At 36.8% G+C, this 20,990-nt stretch overlaps 1 protein-coding gene across 4 annotated transcripts in view; it reads left to right on the top strand.

Moving 5' to 3' along the window:
* CDK19 (cyclin dependent kinase 19) overlaps positions 1-20,990 on the top strand; it is a 120,323-nt gene that overhangs the window by 54,869 nt on the left and 44,464 nt on the right. For all 4 annotated transcript variants that reach the window (XM_058834928.1, XM_058834929.1, XM_058834930.1 and 1 more), the window contains exon 4: positions 1,120-1,260. In XM_058834928.1, the coding sequence (XP_058690911.1) occupies positions 1,120-1,260 (141 nt within the window). The remainder of the gene's footprint in view (positions 1-1,119; positions 1,261-20,990) is intronic.

The following is a 20,990-nucleotide window of genomic DNA, read 5'->3' as shown; positions in this document are numbered from 1 at the left end:
AACCTGGGAAGGGAGGAGATCTTGAGCTAGACAAATCCTATTAAAAAAATTGGGTAATTAATAGTCCTACTCTAGCATTTTGGCTTGTTGTCAGTAAAAATGCAAACTGCCTTTACCATTTCCGCCTTTCAAAAGACACATAATTGAAAACTGTTTTGTTTTTTGAGGTACTTAATTGAATTGCCTTCAAAAAGTTGGGTTTTTTTTCCATCTGAATGAACATGTATTAAGATTGTATTTGTGCCTTGCATAGCCCCACCGTGTCTGAGGATTGGAAAGGTAGAATGGCCTGACTCCAGTTAATTTCTTGTACAGTGTAGCAAAACCAAACCCATTGTCTCCACATTGATCTTAGAATTAATTAGTTTGGCTATTTCATGATCTCTCACCAATCTTTCGATAGTTTTTTTCATTCCTTCAACCAATACTGGGGTCCTTTACTGCATTCTATGTTTTCAGGTGGTGTTTGTCCTCTAGTGGGCAGACTGACTTCTGTAATCCAAGAGCCACCAGCTTGTCATCATCAGTGAAGTATGCAGCCATAACTTGAAAGCAAGAACACCACCGCTTTTAGGTGTCTGAACATGATCTCACCACAATGTTGTGGTGTGGGGTTTTTGAAGTTATACCTTCCCCCCTTCAAATATGTATAAAAATATTTATTTAGTCTGTCTACTGGGATTCTGGTTTTGGGGGTAATGGTAGTTGCAAGTATGCTAGCCTGGGTGTTTTTGAAGAATAGGAAAAGTCTCTATGAAAGCTTAGAGTGTGGCCCTCCTACTGGTAGATATTCCTGGTTCTGCTCTAGCTGCCAAGGGTAAGAGGATGCCATATGGGGAGGAGGGAGAAAGAAGAATGTCTAAAGCCCTTTACTGGAGGTAAGTCACCAGTATTTAGATATTCACAAAAATTTCACAGCTGTTCTTTGAAGCAACTCAGAGAATAAAAACAATTAAAGAGAATTGTGAATGCATCACTATTACTTTAATTCCAAAGTTCAACAAACTTTGTATTTCATTCCATTATTTAGTGTTAGTAGTTAAAATATCCTAAAACACCCAACCTTCTCACCTATCCATCACCTAACTTTCTTCATGTTTCTACTTGTTTTATTTCTAGCATATTATCAAGTTTCACCGTGCCTCAAAAGCAAATAAAAAGCCCATGCAGTTGCCAAGATCTATGGTTAAATCCCTACTCTACCAGATCCTCGATGGAATCCATTACCTCCATGCAAACTGGGTGCTTCACAGAGATCTGGTAAGTGTGGCATGCCACACCTGGCTAAGAAAGTTCCACGTGTGTGTTGTTGGGTAGGACAAGAAAAGCTCCTGTTTGTAATCTTGCGTATCGATCCCTACAGCTCTTCCTGTTATTGTTGCAGGAGACCAGTTGTGACTTTAAACATGAAAACAAACTATGCTTTCACATTGTTTTTGTCTGAGTCATATGAGCTTGGACAATGATGCCAGATCCGGTAAAGGGATTGCAGATATCAGTATCCAAAAACAGTACGTGAGACAGCTGATATATGTTGGTTGAGCATTCTTACAACTTTTCGCATGACTTTGAAAAGGCATCTAAATAGGAGAGTGATTGATACCCTTTTACATTGTTCGGATTACGTGCAAGTTAGCATAAAAGCTAGTGAAAGAGTAGTTTTTTCATGGAGTATTTCTTTTCCATGTGGTATTTTTTCTGACCGTGGGAAGAGAACTATAAAAGAGTTATCATCTTGAAATTTCTCATGACCTGAAGTAGCTCTTGAAGTTGATTCCAGATTACAAGGGCAGCTAGTTGCCTTGTCTTAGCTCTCCTTTTCCCCTTAAAGTTTTCCATTGCTCCTTGTAGTTATGTGAATTGCTACCATGGTTTACCAAAAGAATACTAATATGGGTGTGCTGCCACTTGTGTTCTAACTAGAATGTTTAGCATGAAACAATGTGATGGTTAATATGCCAAGCAACACTCTTAGGTATGGTAATCTGTGTGTAACGTCACTACTTTTATTTGGTTATTTTTCGTAGTTGCCCCAGGATGTCAAAATAGGGCTGCCGGTCCAAAAACCTAGTCACTAATTAAGTTTTGTGAGACATAGATTGTTGTTGAGTTTTTAATAGTAAGTAGGGACTTTGATTAATTTTTGGTTGTAGAGCAAATTTTTTTAATAGGCAAGTATAAAGTAAGGCAGGCCTGGAATATAAGCCACAAACATTTTCTGAACTGAATTTTATTTAATTTTTGTTCTAATACCTAACAACAGTACCAGTGTGGGTTTCAGTTTTTGTTATGGATCATTTTTTTACTTTGTTCCTTGGTTGTTTATTGTTGGTTTTTCTGTTAAATTCCAGATGTTACTATATTTTGAGGAGGGGTGGGGGGTGTGGTTTGCCTTTGGAATAGTGGCCATGGCCAAAAAACAGGAAGCATGTACAACTGATTTTCACGTTACAATTACTATTTTCCCAAAGAGTCAGCTGCTGCTTTGGCAGAGTGCTCAGCTGTAATTAGCTACAGCTTGAGGAGTAACACCTGAAAAGTCTATATCCAGCTCTGTTTAAGGGAGACGTAGCTGTTCATGGAACTGTTAATTATATATACACATAAAAATAAAATATATATTATACATGCATTATATACATGTGTATATATATATATATATATATATATATATATATATATATATATATATATATATATATATATATATATATATATATATATATATATATACACACTTAAATACATACACAAACCCTGTCTTTTGATAGGAAATACAAGATGGTATCTAAGATAACCAACAAATACCCTCGAGAATTTTCTTGCTGTTGGTGTTATTTCCAGCCTGCAGCACCAGGTGTTTTGCATGACTAGTGCTGCTACTTTACAGGTCTTATCTGTTGCTGATTAGTTGCTGCAAATCTGTTGTCTAATGTCTTTGTCTTTTCTTTTGGAATGCTGGGAGATGATGGTTGCTGTTGTGAAAAGATGACTGTATTTTTTGGTTCTGGAATGATAGTGCTTGAATGATATTTACATAATTGAGAAGGGAGAAGAACAGTAATTTGTCAAGTCTTAGTTTGTTGTTGGTCCGCAAATAAATGTAAACTGATGGATTCTGGGATGCCTCAGTAAGACAAAGGAAAGCATTAAAAAATTGCTTTGATACAGTAGTGACTTAAAGGTATAATCAGAATACTTTGCCTTTTTAATTTTTTTTTTTTCTGGATTTCTAAAGAATTCAAGTATGTCAAATAGTTCTATCTTGAGCATAGTAAGGAAAAAAACTGATGTTATTTTGGATGTATTCTTGTGTCTGCACTTGAAATTAGAGGTTAATATAACTAGTAACCAATTTAAATCCTGGATTAACCAAATTTTTTTTTTTCTCTGTAATTTTTATTACTGTGTTCATGCTTCTGACTTTTTGCTACTAAAAATGATACCTCAGGCACAATTTCACAGGAATCAGTTTCTTGCATAATACATAAATACCAGCTCCTCAGTGTCTTCATAAGATGGGGGAGCAGTTTTTCTGGTGATTTTCTCTTAGGTGTTTGAATTTACAGCTGCTGGAAAAACTATTTTTCTATTTTATGTAAACCAAATATTGCATCAAAACACCTTGTACTTTCCTGGTTTAATATAACTCTGTCCTTACTATTTTTAACCTGTATTTGGATGTAGACCAAAGATGGTGACATCCATAAAAGTCATGTTATTCTTATTCCATTGCTTAAAAAAATAAAATTAGATTCTCCAAGAATATTTATCATAATATTAGTCAAATTCTCCTGAGCCATGTAAATGACCTCTCTAATTTATTTAACAAATGTTGTTGTGGAGAAACAGAAACCTGGGACGTTAAGTATTTGCTTAGAGGTATTTGAAGAACATTGTTTAAATTGTAATTTATTACTGCCTTAAATCAAAGAGGTTTTTAAAGAAGCTAGAATACTATATTTGTTACTTAAAAACCTTAGAATTACTAAGATATTTTTAGTTAAATCATTTTTAAGATCAGCAGTAGCCAGCAAGTGCATGACAGGATAATAAAAGTGGTAAACAATGTGAACTTGCCAACTTGAATTCCATGTCCTTTCCTTGGGCTGAGCTAATGGATGGCTGTTGGCACAAGCAGACAGTCTCGTTCCCCTTCTCACTGCTGCCAGACAGCAGCACCCATGCTAATAGCCTGGCAGGGGACACTCACCTGGCTCATGGTGAGCTCATTCAAGGAGTTAAACCCACAGAAAGCTTTTCACCTGCAGAGCTTGTTTTCTGCACGGTTGGGTCCCAAAGAGACCTCACTGGGAGCTTAGCTGGCAGTAAGAGCTTAGCTGCAGGAGCTGGTGCAGAGGCAGTGTGGGGCAGGGGGTGGTGGCAGAAGGCTCAACAGAGACCGTTCCATCATCACCTGTCATTAGATCTGGTTGTTTCATTGTTAAAATGCACTGTTTTGATTCATAGGAGGGAGTGCAAGTGTTCTTAAAAGATGAAATTAATATGACTTTGTAATGCAAGATTTACAGCAGCTTAAGACTGCCAATACAAGTCCAGCTTTAGGAAAGTGCTTGAATTGAGGCAAACACCAAATAGGCAGTGCAAGCTTGTGCTTCTAGAAATGGGAAACTAATTTAGTGTTGTGTATATTTCAATTTTTTGTAGTATTTATCAAGGTTATCTTGAGTTCGGCTTTTGTATCCTGAGGGTAGCTGAAAGGTGCTTAATGACTTATTTGGTATTTTTTTTTTTAGCTAAGCTATTAATTTCTTCCAGTTAAAAAACATTAAGCCTTTATGGCAAGATTCAACCAGATATAGACTATGGGACAGGAAGACTGGTTTACTGATTTATTTGAATAGCATTGTGTCAGTTCATACACCTTGGAGTTGACCTAAGTCTGTGACAATCCATCAAAATTTGTTCTCCTGTGAGCCCATTTTGAGTGGGATTTTGCTGTTGAATTGTGTGCTGTTGGGCAGTGATAATTTTGCCTTTTCAACATAGCAGCATTCCTGAAAGCCATGCATGAAAGGAGGGAGGATTTGCTGGCTTTGCTAGCTGCTGGAGCATTTTGTTATGAACAAGAGGTTAACAGAGATAGATATTGGAGAAAAAACCTTCGAGTACTAAGCTTTTGGCTTTTTAAAATACTCTATATATACTGTGGACTGTAGGGTCTAACCAGTGCTCCATACCTTGAGTTAAGAGCAAGTTAGAAGGACACTATTTCAGAGTTCTCTGAGATCTTTGTCCCTTCTTCTAGAAGGGAAATATTTAGATTATACAGGAAGGTTCAGCAAAGGTCTTAGTTTGCCAAGATGTCAAAAAACAGAGATCTTCCATATAGTGTTTGCAATGTCTATTCATGTTAGCAACTGAAGGGATTTGGGCACTTTCTTGTGCTAATAATCCCTCTAGATTCTGGGATTAGTTGTTTAAGGTCAAAAGCAAATAGAGACCATATCCTTTAGAACCTGATAAAAGCAATTTCTATTTGTAACAGAATGTATTTTTCTGAAGGGAGCTGTTATCTCTGAGATGTTTGAAGCACACAGAATCCATATGGAGAAATTAATTTAAGATTCCACTTACGTCTTTGGGCATTTCTTTAGAATACTGCTTAATATTAAAATGACTGGTTGAAAAGTGAATGTTGGAAATCAGACTCACCAGAGAAATGCAGATTTCTTCTTCCCTTCCCCAGGGAGTTACATGGTTGCTCTAAGGATTCTGAAATAGAAAACTTGCTTGTGATGATCATATAAAGTAACTTTTTAAAGTGAGCCAAGTTACTTAAGTGTTTTTATTATATAAACATTAATCTGGGCACATCTATGTCCATGTGAGGTTTTCTCAGCGTAACCCGTTCTCTCCAAATCCACCTGAGTTCACTAATTCACTGAGGAGAGGGTGGAGGAATCCAGTTGTGGTAAAGACTTTGCTACTTGTTTCCTATATCCAGCTTTTTAATTACCATCTCCTTGTCTCTTAAAGAAGGAGAAAATAGTATCTGTGTTCTTTAGTTTGTTTCACTATGGCATCTGTATTGGGAGAAGCTATTTTCATTGTGTGCTTAAGCTAAGCAGTTTCTATTTCTTTATGGAGTAGATTATGGAGGGTCTATGCACTTCTCCCACCTTCAGAATATATGGAGAGCTAATCTGGGCATTTTTGGTGGAAGGACATAGGTGAGATTGACATAATTTTGACTCTGCATATCTGTCTCTATAGTAAATATCTATATGCAGCCTTTAGGATGATCAGATGTGTGAGCTCTCAGATTCAGGCATCTTAACAAGGCCCCTGGATACCCAGCTGGTGTAGTAATAGAAAGCCCAGTATCTTTCCAAGGATAAAGTTTGAGCAGAGACAAGAGATGCCAGTGTGGTGTCTGGCTCCAGCTGGCTGTGATTGCGCTCAGGGCAAGCTGACTTCTGCAGTGGTCCTGCTCTGCATCTCTTGTGGAACTGTGCGGAGTGGACAGTGCAGTATTGTTGTCTCTCAGGGTTTTTTAGAAACTGCAGCCGTCTGGAACCTGGATTTTCTTCTGTCAGAAGTAAAGCAGAAAGGGAAAGCCCAAGCTGAAGGGGTCAGACAGATAATTTTCTGTCAGTCTGCTACTTCTGTCTCCATAAAAGCACAGCCTGTTCAGAAATGATTGAACTAAATAGGTTTTCATCCTCCAACTCTGACAATTTTTTAAGTTTTAAAGAAATATTTTTATTTATTCAGAATAACTATTTTAGATGACCTATCACAATGTTTCTATAGAATAGCAACATTTTAGTAAATTTCCAGTTATTCAGTTATATTAAATTCAGTAAAGTTCTAACAGTTTTCAGGTTTTTAGTTGACTGATAGATTTTTAGTTTAGGGAAAGCCCCTGGTCATTTTCTCATAGTAATAATTTTCTAACCAATACGTAAATATGGTGTCTCTTAGCATGGACCTATACCTGGACTCTGCTCTAAAACTTTGCTCCCACATTATGCAACTCGTTTAACTTGTTTTTGCCTCTGTTCCCCAATCTGTTACCTATTTATGGGTCTATTTTGTAGCTCACTGCTTAATGTGAAATTGGTGTAGTATGTTATGGCTTATGTAGGTGACTTATTTTTGTCATTTGATGTTCCTTTTCTAAAAATAAAAATAATTTCATGTTGTATGAAGGCACCAGTAAACTTACAATTATGTTATGTGGATACTCATTTTTTGCTTCTGCTTTAATTTCAAAACCTTTGATAAATTCTTACTGTTACTAGTTTATATCACTTAACTACTTCCCTGACTTCCTCCCTGTGCCCTCACAAGGTTTTCCAGTAAATGGTTAGAAAAGTTACCTAAAAAGCAGAAGAACTGAAATAGCTTTTAAATTTCCCACTTGCATTTTGCTAAGCAAGCAAACTGTGGTTTTGAAAAATAAAATGTAAATAGATGAGTGTGGGAAACTCCCCTTTTACTAGCAATTCTAAAATGGGATTTTTTATGTGCTGATATCAAAAGTAAATTTAGGTACAGGTTCATACATCCCTCTCTTGACAGGCAGCTGCTGTGTAGGAATGTAGAACTGTTGGGTCCTGCCTTCTGCCAGTAATTTTGTACTGGCTTGAAAAGCTTCTTGACCCTGGCGCACCCATTTGAGCATACACATGACTCCTAGAAATAAATATCAAGTCAATCTGTCTACCAGTTTCTTTAAACTTTTAAAACCCACTGTAATTGTCATCTCCACCATTCTGTGTCATGGGGTGTGTGTGTGTGTGCATGGGAAGGGTGCAGGAATACGTATGGACATGCACTCCTGACTCAAATTCTTCCCAAGCTGTGTATGGGTTTGGACCTCCTAATCATTTATTTTTCCATCTGCATGATCTCTTTGGGATGGAGGACACTTTCCACAGTGTCAGAGAACCATATGCATGATCATACTCTGCTTGCAGATTTCCTAAAAGAAAGGAAATGCAAGCTAAACCCAGATATTTCAAGAAATAAGACTCAGTTGATGACATTAGAAGGTGACTTGAATTTACTAACTGAAAGGTCAACACATTTTTCCTACTTTACATGTGGTTAGAGTGAATTTTATTTTTTTTTTATTTACTGGTGAAGAAGAGCAGTTTGTAGATGTCTATACACGTATCTGTTTGTGCTTCTAGATAGATAAATGAACCAGAAACTTTACATGCTGATTAAGAGAGTTTTATCAACGTATACTTATATATATATATATATATATAAAGTATTATGCATATATTAAGGGCACCTCTTTAAAATGGTGCATTTCTCACTACTCAGAACTTTGCTTTTGTCCTTCAGTTGTAAAAACTAATCTTCACATGTATTAAAAAGGTATGTGAAGACCTGTATGCTGTTACCTGTGTTGTGTACATGGAAACAGCAATTTTTCCATGGCTGACTAATGCATACCTTTTGGTTTGTGGCAAGAGTATTAAGATGTTTGTAGATTAATTTTTACTAATAAAAATAATTACAGTTGAAGAGAAATGCTTTACCTCAGGTTCTGAAACAAGCTTATACTCATAAAACCCTGGCTGGGTATAAATTCAGTTGAGTCAGAGGAAACAAAGGGACTGATTTAATGTTCTTTTTGCTGCGTTTTACTGCTAAAGTCAACAGATGACATATGGCCTGTGAACTTCTTATCTCTTTTCCTGAGATGGAAAAAGGGTGACAAGGAAGCAAAAGTATTAAAATAATTCTAGAATTTTTTTTCCTGAAACAGAATAAACAGATTGAAAACGTCATCTTTTCTAGTAGCCCCAGCTTAGGTACCATCTGCCCGTAAGGAGGTTTCTAGTAAATATGTGATGTATTTAAGCTTACTGGTGTACCAGACCATTTGGAGTGAGCAAACTGAGTTTTGCCTTCTAAATAAAAATACAAATGTTAGAAGCTGATTTTAGAAGTTTTTCTTTTGTAAAAGTATTACTACTTTTTTTTTTTCTTCTGTTGGAGAAAGTACCCTTGGGATAATGGGATTGACTACAAGTGCATTTATGGGATTATTTCTGTTTGGACTCAGTACATCTTCTGAATAAGGCTACAGAGGTTGGCACCATGTTGTTTTATAGTAATAGAAATTAATGAAGCTTAAGAAAAGTATGTTACAATCACTGAATACCACTAATGTAAACAATGTTTAATCAAGAAAAAAAATAAAAAGGTGTTTTTTCTCCATGTTGCTTGCCATCTTGTGCTTTCTCTTATGCATTTCTCTTCATTTGCAAACATGCTGTAGTTATTGCTGCTCTACTAAGCAGTTGCAGTAACATTGCAGATTGTCTTGCATTTAAATTAAGCATCTTTGATTAGTGATCCAGGAAGCTGCAGTGCCTAGCAAAGGATGTTAGTTTTTTTCTCATTTTACTATGTGTGAACTTTATCAAAGAAACTGGCTCTGCTGTAGAAAATGACTGATCAGCTGGTGTTTCCCAGATGGTGTATCTCAGGGCCTCCGTCTTCTCCAACCTCCATGCTTTCTGGTTACTGCTTCAGAAATCACTGACCTTATGGTAGCTCTTAAGACCCAATAACACAGTTATGTCAGTTAAAACGAAGGAAATACTTGGCATAATCTGTGAAGTGGTCCTCTCTGAAACTGTGCATTAGGCCTTCAGATTAATCTTTAGGGAGGATTCTGAATTTCACATAAAACCATATTGGAATTAAAGTTTCAAGACATTTTAATTAATACAGGACCAGTTCCTTCAGGATATCTGGACCACTGGTAAAAAATTTATAATATTCTGTCACCTATTTTAACAGCAAAGATTACAAGACAAAAAAGGCTTGTCGTAGTGCAAGTAGTCAAACACACACAATTTTCTGAATACCAAACCTCGGTACTAACAGGATTTTTTGAACTGCTATTCTCTGTTGTTGTCCTGCCCTCTGGAAACTAAAGCCCATGTGAATGACAGTAGTTTTGACAGACCCCATTCCACTTCGTTCAGGACCTCAGTGGAAGAGCACAATTAACCTGGTTTCTTCTGACTGGCTTGTAGAAGCACTTGCAAGCAGTTCAGCAACATTTCTGTGCTACTATGTAAAGTAGTTGAAAACTGTGTGGAAATTTTTTTTATTCTATTTAAGTTAGCTGGTGGCATCTGAAAAATGTTCTTTTTATTGAATTATTTACATTTTCCTGGAATCCCTTCTTTCCACCCTCAAGCTAGCTCTCCATCTGTGACATTTTGGCTCCTACTGTTATAATAATCTTTGAACATAGGTTGAGATTATTTTTCTATTAGTTTATTTCTACTTAACCAATTCTGGTGTGTTGAGGATGCTTTTTGGTTTTTTTTGGTTGAAGTATTTTACCTAACCAGATAAAATAGTCATACAAATGAAGTCAGGTCGTACTAGTATTTTATTCCTGCTTGTTTTGCTAGTTCAAATATTGAGCCCAAATCCCAAAATTTAGCACGGTAAAGTTCTGTGTAGCTGGTGTTCTCAGATGTAACTCATGAAAAATAAAATTCCATAGCCAATATTTCTCATTCCTGAAAATCCTCTTGGAATGGGGGATTTCAGCTGCTCAAGCCATTTTGTCTTACACTGTAGTTGTTGCCAAAGAGAAGATTTTTCAGGTGTGTCTTCTGTTCTGCATTCTTCTCTAATCCATGAAATGCACTTGTACATTTTTACTTTGATTTGTGTTTCATGTAGTTACTTTTGATGTAACAGTTGTGGATGATGAATGTTAGAATTGTGAAATAAATGCAAACTCTAGTAGGTTACATTTTAATGAACTGATATTAACTTCTAATGAAAACTATGAAAACTTTTTTGTGGCAGTTTAACTGCGAGTATGAGTACCTATTTGGCAGCTCAGCTGAAATACAATTTCTTGAAGAAGATGTTTAAAGTTTGGTTTGTTTCTTGACATTGTGTGAATCCCAGTCTCAGCCCTAAAACTGTTTATCAAGTAAATATTAATTTGAATTCTTGATAGGTAAACCAAATAGAATTGCAGACCCATTTAGGTTTTGGGTAAGGCGTGTGCTTGAAATTCTGGTTATAACTAGATGATATAATACATTTTTAGTAGCTTCTTAGTAATTTTGCTGTCAGCAAATGTATATGCTGTTGCTGGCTGGCTGCTGCTCTTTTCTAGGATGAAGGATTTACTTAAGTTTGTTGCTCTGTGCACATCTTGCTCTGGTAGGAGCTGCTCTTCTTCTTTGGTGCCAGCTTCTGTAGTGCAATGGGAAGAGCTTCCAGTAGCAGTAAACCTTTTAGAGGACATAAATGTGATCTTTTCTGTGTACCATAAGAGTGCCTGAGTATACATTGCAGGCGGTTTGATAAGTTTGAAAACATGTTACATCAAGCTGTTTTCTTGTTTGTCTAATTTCAAGATTGTTTTTTTCCTTCTTCAATGTGAAGTTTTGATTCTTATTTTTTCCCTCTCTATAAGGATATGTATTCCTATTCCTTTTTTTATTCCTTTGTAACTTGTAGCTTACTCAAGTGCTGTTCCCCACAGTTCTGCTCATTTCAGGACTTTTTGCTTCAATGGAAAAATACTAGATGCTAATCTCTCTTCCTCACTCCCACAGGTGGTGTACATGGGGACAGTCAAGGTCTGCATAAAGTTTTGAAATAGATTAACTAAACTGCATTAAACTTGTTCCGTGGCTCTTCTGAGTGGTCTGAAAAGTACCTATGTGGCTGTTCTGAAAGTGGTCCGTGCTCAGTCCAGCTGCGCCAGTACGAGGCAGTGGCGTCCCTGCCCAGCCTTCTGCGGCACTGGGGGCGATGCTGGGTGCCATGCACTCAGTGGTGTGAGGGTGCTTCTCCACTGTGTCTGACCCAGCCCATGGTGCCAGTGCTGCCTTTGAGGTGCTAAAAGTGGACTGGAGGGAGCCCATCCTTTCCAGCCATCTACTTCCTGGGTGATTATTTCCAGCCAAGACAACGTGGGCTGTTAGAGGTAGCAACATTTTAAACAATACCGCTGCTTTTCTTGGTGCACATGATGTGGTACCTGTCTTTAGTATTTCAGTAATTTTAATTTAGTTAAAAATCTTAAACTAATGCAGAGGGTATGAGTACATGAACAAGTTACAGCAAGGTAGTCTAGGGTGTGGATTTACTCTGCATTAGGTCCTCTATAGTGTCTGCTCACCTGCATGTTTTTATGCTGCAGACAGAGCATAGTGCTTTGATATCTTACTCCTTAATAGGGTGAGATAAAATTGTCCTATTTACTGTCATTAAAACTGGACAATTATTTCATTAATTTAGAAGTGCTTTACATTGTTTCTGAGAGCAATTTCATTAAAATGTAAGTTACTAAAATAATGTTAATAATAATGACAGTATGTTACTGGGTTTTTCTGACTGGTACCCATATGCTGAGCTTGTAGAAGAATTTAGCCTTTTGGGTACAGTCCTCCTGCGGTGTGTGTAGTTTAGGCTTCAGTATGCAAGAAGTACTTTAGTATTACAAAAGATTTTGTTCAGAATTGAAGGTGTTAGTGTCTCTTTCCATTTTATTAACATCAGGTTGTTAAATGTGTTGATGGCTTTGGGATTTTTAATAGTAGAAACATTGCAGCCATTAAATCTTTATCAAAACTATTATTACCTCCAGTAGAGCTTCCCTAGACTTTATTCCTGGTCCTAAATTTGTGGCTATTCTCAAAATTGATGTTGCAGCTATAGAGAAGAACTTCAGTTGATGAGCTGTAGACTATACAAAACATGGGATGGACTAACAGGAAGTACAAAGTTCTCTGATACTGTGTTCTGAAAGCCAGGGATTTTCTCAAAGGCATTTTGTTACACAGTGAACTTTACAAAAGTCATAATCTGGTTTTGAGTAGCAGGACTTGAGTGTCTAGCCTGTTTATGCAGTTTGAAAAAAGAAAATAAAAATTTCCACAACAAATCTGTTTGCATTTTAAGCACTTGATTTTTGTGAGAATATCTGAAGACTTATTGGCAACATCAACAGTGAGGTAAATCTGAAGACCTGAGCACTGAAAACATAGATATTTTATCTAGTAAACTGAGGCAAATTTTCTGTAGCAAGGATGCTTGTGTTTTACTTTAAAAGTGTGGTATGTGTTTGGAGTTGTTTAATTTTAAAAAAATAAAAATTAAAAAAATTAGGGTAGATTGACCTGCCACTCTTTAACATGCTCATGTTTTTGACATGAGTCACAAAATGTTTCTCAGGAATTGACAGTATCTCACAGCCGTTGCATGTCTACGCAGGTTGTTTTTCATTTTTTAATAGGGCATAATTGTTGAATGGAAAAATATTATAATTAGTTCTGAACTACTTGAGATTTTGTTTTTGGCACATAGAACCTTCTTCACAACTATTCTGGTTTTTTTTCTTGACACAAATCTTTCATTTGCTTCCAACTTCCTTCTCCTCTGCCCACGTTCCATATCTGTTGATCTGCCTTTTGCCACTTCTTCAACATTACTCATATAACCTTGACTCAGCTTTAACTTTCCTGAAATACTCCTCCGTCTCATCTTAACAATCTTAATTATTGCTCCTCCCTTTGGCCTTTGTAACTTTGAGTTCTGTGGCTGGTGTGGGTAGAATGCTGTGTTTCATAACTTGACCCCCATGTAGGAAAAGCTTACATATTCCAGGTGGAGTGACTCTCCTTTGTTTTAGGTTCTCATTAAAACTACTATGCTCATACAAAAACTTTACGGGCTCATTAAAACTTAGTTTCTAGATTGAGTTCAGTAACACTCCGTACTGTTGTGGTTCTACCTCAAAAAAGATATTGAGACTGTCTTTTCTGAGGCTTTTGTTTCCCAAGACAGCTTTTCTGTGTTTTCCCACTCAAAATTGTATGTATTAAATCTTCTTTCCCTATCTCTTTTAGCTTCCATTAGTAACTTTGTGTGTGAATATGATCATGTATGTTTGAATTGCTGCAATCTATAGTTCTGATGTCTTAGTTTTTATGTAATTCTTCTAAAGCATTTGGAGATCACTGGGAAAATAGTTTACGAAATAAAAAGGGGGTTTATCCATTTTGTGTTTGGCAGACCTTTTTTTTTTTTTTTTTAAACAGCAATGACTTTTTTGGCAGTACACTGTAAAAATTAAAAAAAAAAAAAACAAACCAACCCAAACTTTCCAGAAGTGTTTGTGTTATTTATATTATCAGAAGTATTACTGACTACAGGCTTTTTGGAGGTGTCAGGCTGATCCCTTATCATAATTAACTAGCTTGCATGAAAGTTGATCAACCACAGACTTCAGTCTAGAATCAGTCTTGACTGACAATTGAAAAGAAAACTAAAGAAAAAACCTTTTAGTAATTGGTGTTGTAAACTGTCTGCAGGCATTCCAAGTCAATAACTAATTAGCCATTCCACACTGGATTAGATACAGCACAGCAACTTCAGTGTGTAAGAGGGGTCTTGATGCTTACTATAAAACTACTGTAAAACTGCTGCAAATAACTCCAGAGACATTAACAAGACTTTATTTAAATGTTAATATGTTAGGTTAAATTTTTCTGAGGTGACTTAATGATTTCTTTGTTCTTTGCTGTATGTGTCATTTGGAAAGAGCCTAATCTTCAAAAGTAGTTAACAGATTCTCACATCTTGTTTTAAGATGGCTTATCTAAAATATTTAAGCATCACTTGTTAATATCCTGCCAAGAAATGCTTTTTGGTTTGCATTAATGAGTCCAAGTAATACTAATACCTGATGTATGTGTTCATGAAATGTTCTCTTGACGTAGTTGTTTTCTTATGCATTTTTATGAGGTAGTAAAATAAAAAATGAAGAGTCTGTCAATATCCTACAGAAACAAATTTTAAGAATCTGAAATACCATGTTGTAGCAGTATGTTACACTGTATAAATATATTTAATGTTCTCTCTTTCCCCCTAATAAAGCTCTTGTACACTTCTGAAGAAAGGAAATAAAGAAACAACTTGCTTCTTGTGTAACTTATTCTGGCCTAGTTGCCATCACTGCTTCCTCAAACATGTTTTTTTCTTCTGTTTACATTCATAAATCAAGATGTTTTTAGGACAGAAGATTAGCATTTTGCTTTAGATACTGTGCAGCTTTTAATAAACTGTAGTCATTTTTATTAACACTTCAAGTCACTGTATCAAGTACGTTCAATACAAACACTCTTCTTTATCTACCTAGGTTATTTTAAATTTAAGGGCTGAAAAGCTTTCATATGTATTATGGAAGCCTAAATGGAATACTCATGCATCTGACAGTGTCATCATCTCAATCTTTTGTTGGCTTTGTAAACACAGTTAAGATACTGGGTCAGGTGGATAAACTCATTATTAATCTAGAGAGATTTCATCACTGATCTGCTGCACCTCAGTTTTCATTTCAGTTATGAGTGTAGTCTCTAACCTGAGGAACCTCTTACTGGGAGACTTGCAGGTCAGAGTATAAGCATGTTCTCTTGAAGGAGATGTTATTGTGGCTGAGATGGTGAGTATGAACTCAAAGCCCTTTAGCTTCTCTGCGTGCCCGTGCGCACACTTTTACCAGTGGTATCGTGTGGTAAATATAAGATACGTTCATGGCTTCATGAAAAGGAGCAGGTTGCTTAATGCCTACTGCAAGATACCACATGATAAGAGCATGCCCATGGCAGTTACCTGCATGTTGATGGAGGTGCTGACAGCTCCTGCTTTCATTTAGCCTAATTTGTTCATCCAGCTGCACGAATATCTAAGGCTACTCCAAACATGTAACTCTGCATGTGAAAACGCCCATAGCAAATACTAAGAATGTAACGTAACTGTTTAATGGATGTGTTGATGAACAGTTTTTAAGTGGCATCTCACTCATTTATGCTGTGGAGAAGCATGCCATTGAAAACCTACTGCTTTTGGTTATTCAAGCAAATGTATGAGGGGGCCTGGCACTTCCCACTAGCATGGAAGTGCAATGTGAACTCTTTGTGGCCAGAGTTTTTAGGTTCAAGAGCAGGTTTGTCTAAACTCTTGTGAATTTTTTTGCCTTCAAACACGCTCTCATTGCTAGTAAGAGATTCTTAGACTGAAAGAAGGGAGCAGTGTTACCAGCCCTGAAGTGATGGTGTTGTGGAATTAGGAGCCTTCCTTGCTCACGTCCAACATACTTTGCCTCAGCATCTGCAGAATCTTTATTTTGAAATTTTGGAGGTACTGGTTTGAAATGAATGGCTGCAAGTATTCTGTGGAAGGACTCTTCTAAATAAGTAAGTGTTTTTCTCCATGAAAACTTGGAAACTGGATCAACAGGCAGAAATACTCATGCCCAAGATGGCAGGGTACATACTACTTAAAGCCTTTGCTTCCAGCTTGTCTTAGGCTGACTGTTGATACAAATGTCATTCTTTAAAGTGAAACTGTTTGATTTCCAATAACACTTTTTAAAATATAAATATTTATCAAGCTGTGTAAATAATGTGGCATCTGAGAGAGGAATATATTTTTCTTTTCCAAGGCAAGAAAACTTAGCAATCTTGGACTATACATACAGTAGCTAAGTAACTGGGATAAATACTCAAGAGTCTTAAAAATAATTTGTGGTCTCTGTAATTTTTTAATTGGCATATTAGATCTTATCTTTAAATAGTTTTCCTTTTCTTCAACCATTTTCAGGTTTTCAGTCTCTGTATTCAGAGCCTTTTTTCCCTGTTTCTTATACACCTTTCACAGCCTTCACCAGCTATGCCTGTGGCTGGAGAGGTCTTCCTTGGTCTTTGTCCCTTGCTCCACCCAGTGTCAATGCTTTATGTGTCAGTCTTTGCTTGAAAGAACCTCTCTGGTTATTGTTCTGCAAGTTCTCTTCCTCCCTGAAACCAAAGCCCTGAGCTGTGTTGGTGCAGTTGCTGTGTCTTCCTTACACAACATGCACTGCTCTCTGTTCTCTCCTATGTTTGTTGCTGTACTGGCCTTTCCCAGACTCCAGTTTTCCAAAGCAGGAGCTGTTTTTTGGTACTTTAGGTATTGTGCCCTTTGTGCACAAAAGGCTGAATAAACAAACAATACAATACTTGAATTGGGTTGTGGTGTAGGCAGTGTTCACTCATGTTTGGAATAGCAGTATTCCAGATCTGTGCCTTTTAGTTGTTTATGGTAATTTTGGAAAGTACATTCTGTATTGAAAGGGTTTGTGCTTGTTGCTGCCTGGCCTGTTAGAAAATTATTTTAATCACTGGAAAACCTTAAACACGTATGACCTTTAATTTACGAGAATAATTGTTGTGATGAGATGCTTTCAAATTGTTTTGAGGTGCTGATAATTCTGAATTAGTGCTTATTTAAGGGCTAGGTCTTCAATTCTTCAGGCACATCTAGACCATCTAGACCTTTTTTGTTACACTGGATTTGTAATGATTGGAGCTTATACTACAAAAGGAACGCCATAAATTTCAAAAAATTTGAATCCCAGCTGAACATTAAGCTCCTTTCCTATGTATTTACTGATAAAATGAGAAAAAAGGGAATGCATTATTACTCTAAATTTTACTGAGTGCATTTGTATTGAGAATCATTACCAGGACCTCATGAATATAAGCACATGCACATGTGCTACTTGGTATCTCTTAATCTCATCTGTGTGTAGGAGTAATGGCAGGTAATGAATACATCTCAGGCTTCAAAAAACAAGTAGGAATACTATAACTTAAGAACCTATCTGCAAATATAACCTTTGTTACCTCTTTCTGACTTTTTCTTCTACAAAAAAAGACCCTAAAAAGATTTCAGAGAATCATCCTATCTTGTTGGTACTTTACTAACTTTCCAGTATTGAAGTCTAATACTGAATACTGCTATAGCATTATATCTAGAAATGTTTTGCTGTATCTCCTGTGAAGTTCACTGCCTCAAAAAATCTCATCAGTGCCTTTTCATCCAAGGGAATTGTTGCAGCCCCGGCCATGACAGAGTACCTTGAGCATGTGAGCAGGTTTTTGGCTCAGGGGTGAGCACTGCAGCAGTCCAGGGACTGCTTTAAGGAGTACAGCAATGGAGATGTGGGCTGCAGAGACAGGACAGCTCTTGAGATGGTGTGGGGATTCTGCTCTCCTATAATCTGGTTAATGTTGTGAAACAAGTGCTCTCTTGAATAACAGTGGAAATGAGTATTATATACATATAGTTGTAGCATGCCGTCACCTGGCTGCATTTACTGGTTACTTAAAAGACTTCTTAGCTGCTTGTGCAGGAACACCTTCAGAAAACCTCCAAGAGAAAACTAGGAGCACAATGCTTCTCTGACTTTATGTTACAAGACTGGGTCTGAACTCTTGCTGAAGAAGCTGTCCATTGATGCTTGTTTTCTTAAAAATCAGAGTCTTTGTGAACCTAAGGATCTCCCACAGGAATCTGAGAACTGACTGAGAGATGAAGTGAGATATAATTTCGGGGTTGAGATTGATAAATCTCAGGTGGTGGTGATAAACTAGGAAAAAAGTTTCTGTTAGGATGGGTTTCAAAGGTTGTGTTTTATTTAGCTTTGTTTGTAATGCATGTGTCAGCTGAACAGTGATATGTTTTCTATCTGCTTGCTTTGGGGTCTGTGGTTGCTTTTTTCCCACTGGAAGACATCTGGGGTTGTGCTGCCTCAAGTGATACATGAGTAAATTGTCTAAACATGGTAACTGGATGGTGAGTTTGAGGCTTTAAGGTCTGGAGAACTGTTAAATCCCAGTCAGTATTGCTGTAGGCATAAGGCTTGTATTAGGGTGATAAAATTTCTCCTTGAAACCTGAAAACTGATCTGCAAGAGGCAAACAGGACACTTAACCTAGCCCTGCAAATAATGGAACTTGGGAGCTTGCTTTAACAAGATGCTCCAAGAAAGACTATGTATGAGGATTTGGGTTACATTTTAAATCACTGATCTAGATTGTTTCCAAACAGAGAAGAAAGTTGATGCTAAAGTATGACAGGCATCTGCATTACTCATGTACATAAGGGTTAGTTTTAGTCTTCAGATTCAACGTGGAAGAAGGAGAGGAGAAGAGATGGGATTTCGCTTTTTTATCCTTGAGAAAATGAGCATAGAAGAACAGCATATGTGAAAATGGATAAAAAATGTAGCTTGATGCTATGAAATTATGTATGTAATAAACTGACAAGAGCTAATAAAAATATATTATTAGACGTAAACCTTTGCTTGTTAAAGTCCTGTAAAATGTAATGTTTTTATTGCTTTTCTAAATCTTGCCAAGCTTATACTCCAATAAAAAAAAAAAATGTATTCCATAGTTCTGAGTCCCTTCAGCTATATTCCCATGTCCATATGCAGACAAAAAGGGACTTTTTAAGACCCACTTAGCATGGAAGTAACCACTTCAGGTAATCATGCTACCCTATTCTTTTCCTTCTTTGAAATTTCCATTAAAGGGCTTTCAATATTTCAACCTAATTCAATCAGTCTAAGCTATCCAAGCAGAAGCTTGTTTGTAATGAAAATAGGTTACATTTATATCTATTCATTTGGTAGTATATTATTTATTGCAGTCAGAAAAGCTTTGTTAATTATTTGACTCTGCCAGACTCTTGGGGGAATGGAGATACTGGAGGTTTACTGCCAAAGATACTTTGTGAGAGGCAATTAAGAAAATGTTTTACGATGGTGTCACTAGTCTCACTTTCAGTCATTTATTGCTTGATTGGATAGAGGCTTCATCCTCCTGACTTAATAACCCTACTAAATCAAGAAGAGTTGTCAGAATATTGTATAAAACAAATACCAGGTTTTGGCCGTGGTGGAATATAATGCTGCAACTGAAAGAATTACCAGTTATGGTACCTAATTTTCATGCTGCTGTAACAGAAACAAAGTAATTCAAGGAACAGGTGGGAATTGCATCATGTCATTTCCCCTTTCTCTTCAATTCTAGTCCGAATGTTAGTACAGGCATAGGCTTTCTTATGTTAGTGTTCTGTCAGACTTATTGTCTTCTGGCTTTTGCCTTTAAGAAGGTGAAGAAAATAGTAGTGTTTGTAATGTTTCATGCATGCACATATCTTCTCAATTTATTTGCGTTTGGGTTATAATTCTGAGTAAAGATTACATGTGAAGAATGTGTAATGAGAACTTGATGGCAGAGATGCAAAGACTTGGCTTGACCACAGCATCTTGGGGCATTTAGGATGTATTTTCAAGGCCCAACAGAGGAAGAGTTTGACTGTGCTTTTATAGAACAAAATTTATCCTTTCTCTTTTTTGTGTGTTTTTTAATTTTTTTTTTTGTTAATACATTAAAAGCAGAACATTCTTCCAAAGTATTCTGAGGTGAGTCTTTCCTCTGTTCCCCTGCCTGGTGGACCTGCACATCTCACTGTTCAGAAACAGGGTAGGAAAGGTTGGACAGTCTGTCTTGTCCTGTGCTATGCTTGGTGCTCCCAAAGAGCCCAGGCAAGGTATAAATACAAGGCCCTAGATGGTTGCTGGGTAGCTTCATGGGAATTTTGCTTGAGTGTGTACAGTCAATGTGTTTACAACACTGCAATGTGTTGAAAATCCCAGGGACAATGTGAATTTAGCATATTATTTGAACATTTGCTTTATTGTCCGTTGAAAATTTATGATCATATTTTTCTCTTTGTTTCTGACTTCCCCCTTCTTTGTCCTTCTCAAGGTTGCATGTAATATTTTCAAGAATGCTATTGCAGCACTAGTAACAGCAGAATGCTTTGGATAATGTTGCATAGCAACATAAAATTTATTTTGTGTCAAATGTTTTGGCATTCTCCTAGTGTGACTTTTATTCATCCTTTTCTTTTTCACTTAAATTGGTTTGCCATTGACTGGGGTGAAGCTATTGGTACACTGGTACATTGTGAAGATTGTTTTAATCAAAGCAATGCCCAGCATCCAGAGTTGTCTGGAGTCTTCGTTTTTGTCTTGCACTAGTTTATCACCCTGTCAGTCATAAGAAATCTGAAATGTTGTGTGAAAGGAAGACTGTTTCATTTCTGAACTTTCATGCAGC

The sequence above is a fragment of the Poecile atricapillus genome, chromosome 3 (genome assembly GCF_030490865.1).
Source record: "Poecile atricapillus isolate bPoeAtr1 chromosome 3, bPoeAtr1.hap1, whole genome shotgun sequence".
Lineage (NCBI taxonomy): Eukaryota > Metazoa > Chordata > Aves > Passeriformes > Paridae > Poecile > Poecile atricapillus.
The sequence above is the reverse complement of the archived record's forward strand: the minus strand, read 5'-3'. Positions and strand labels throughout refer to the sequence as shown.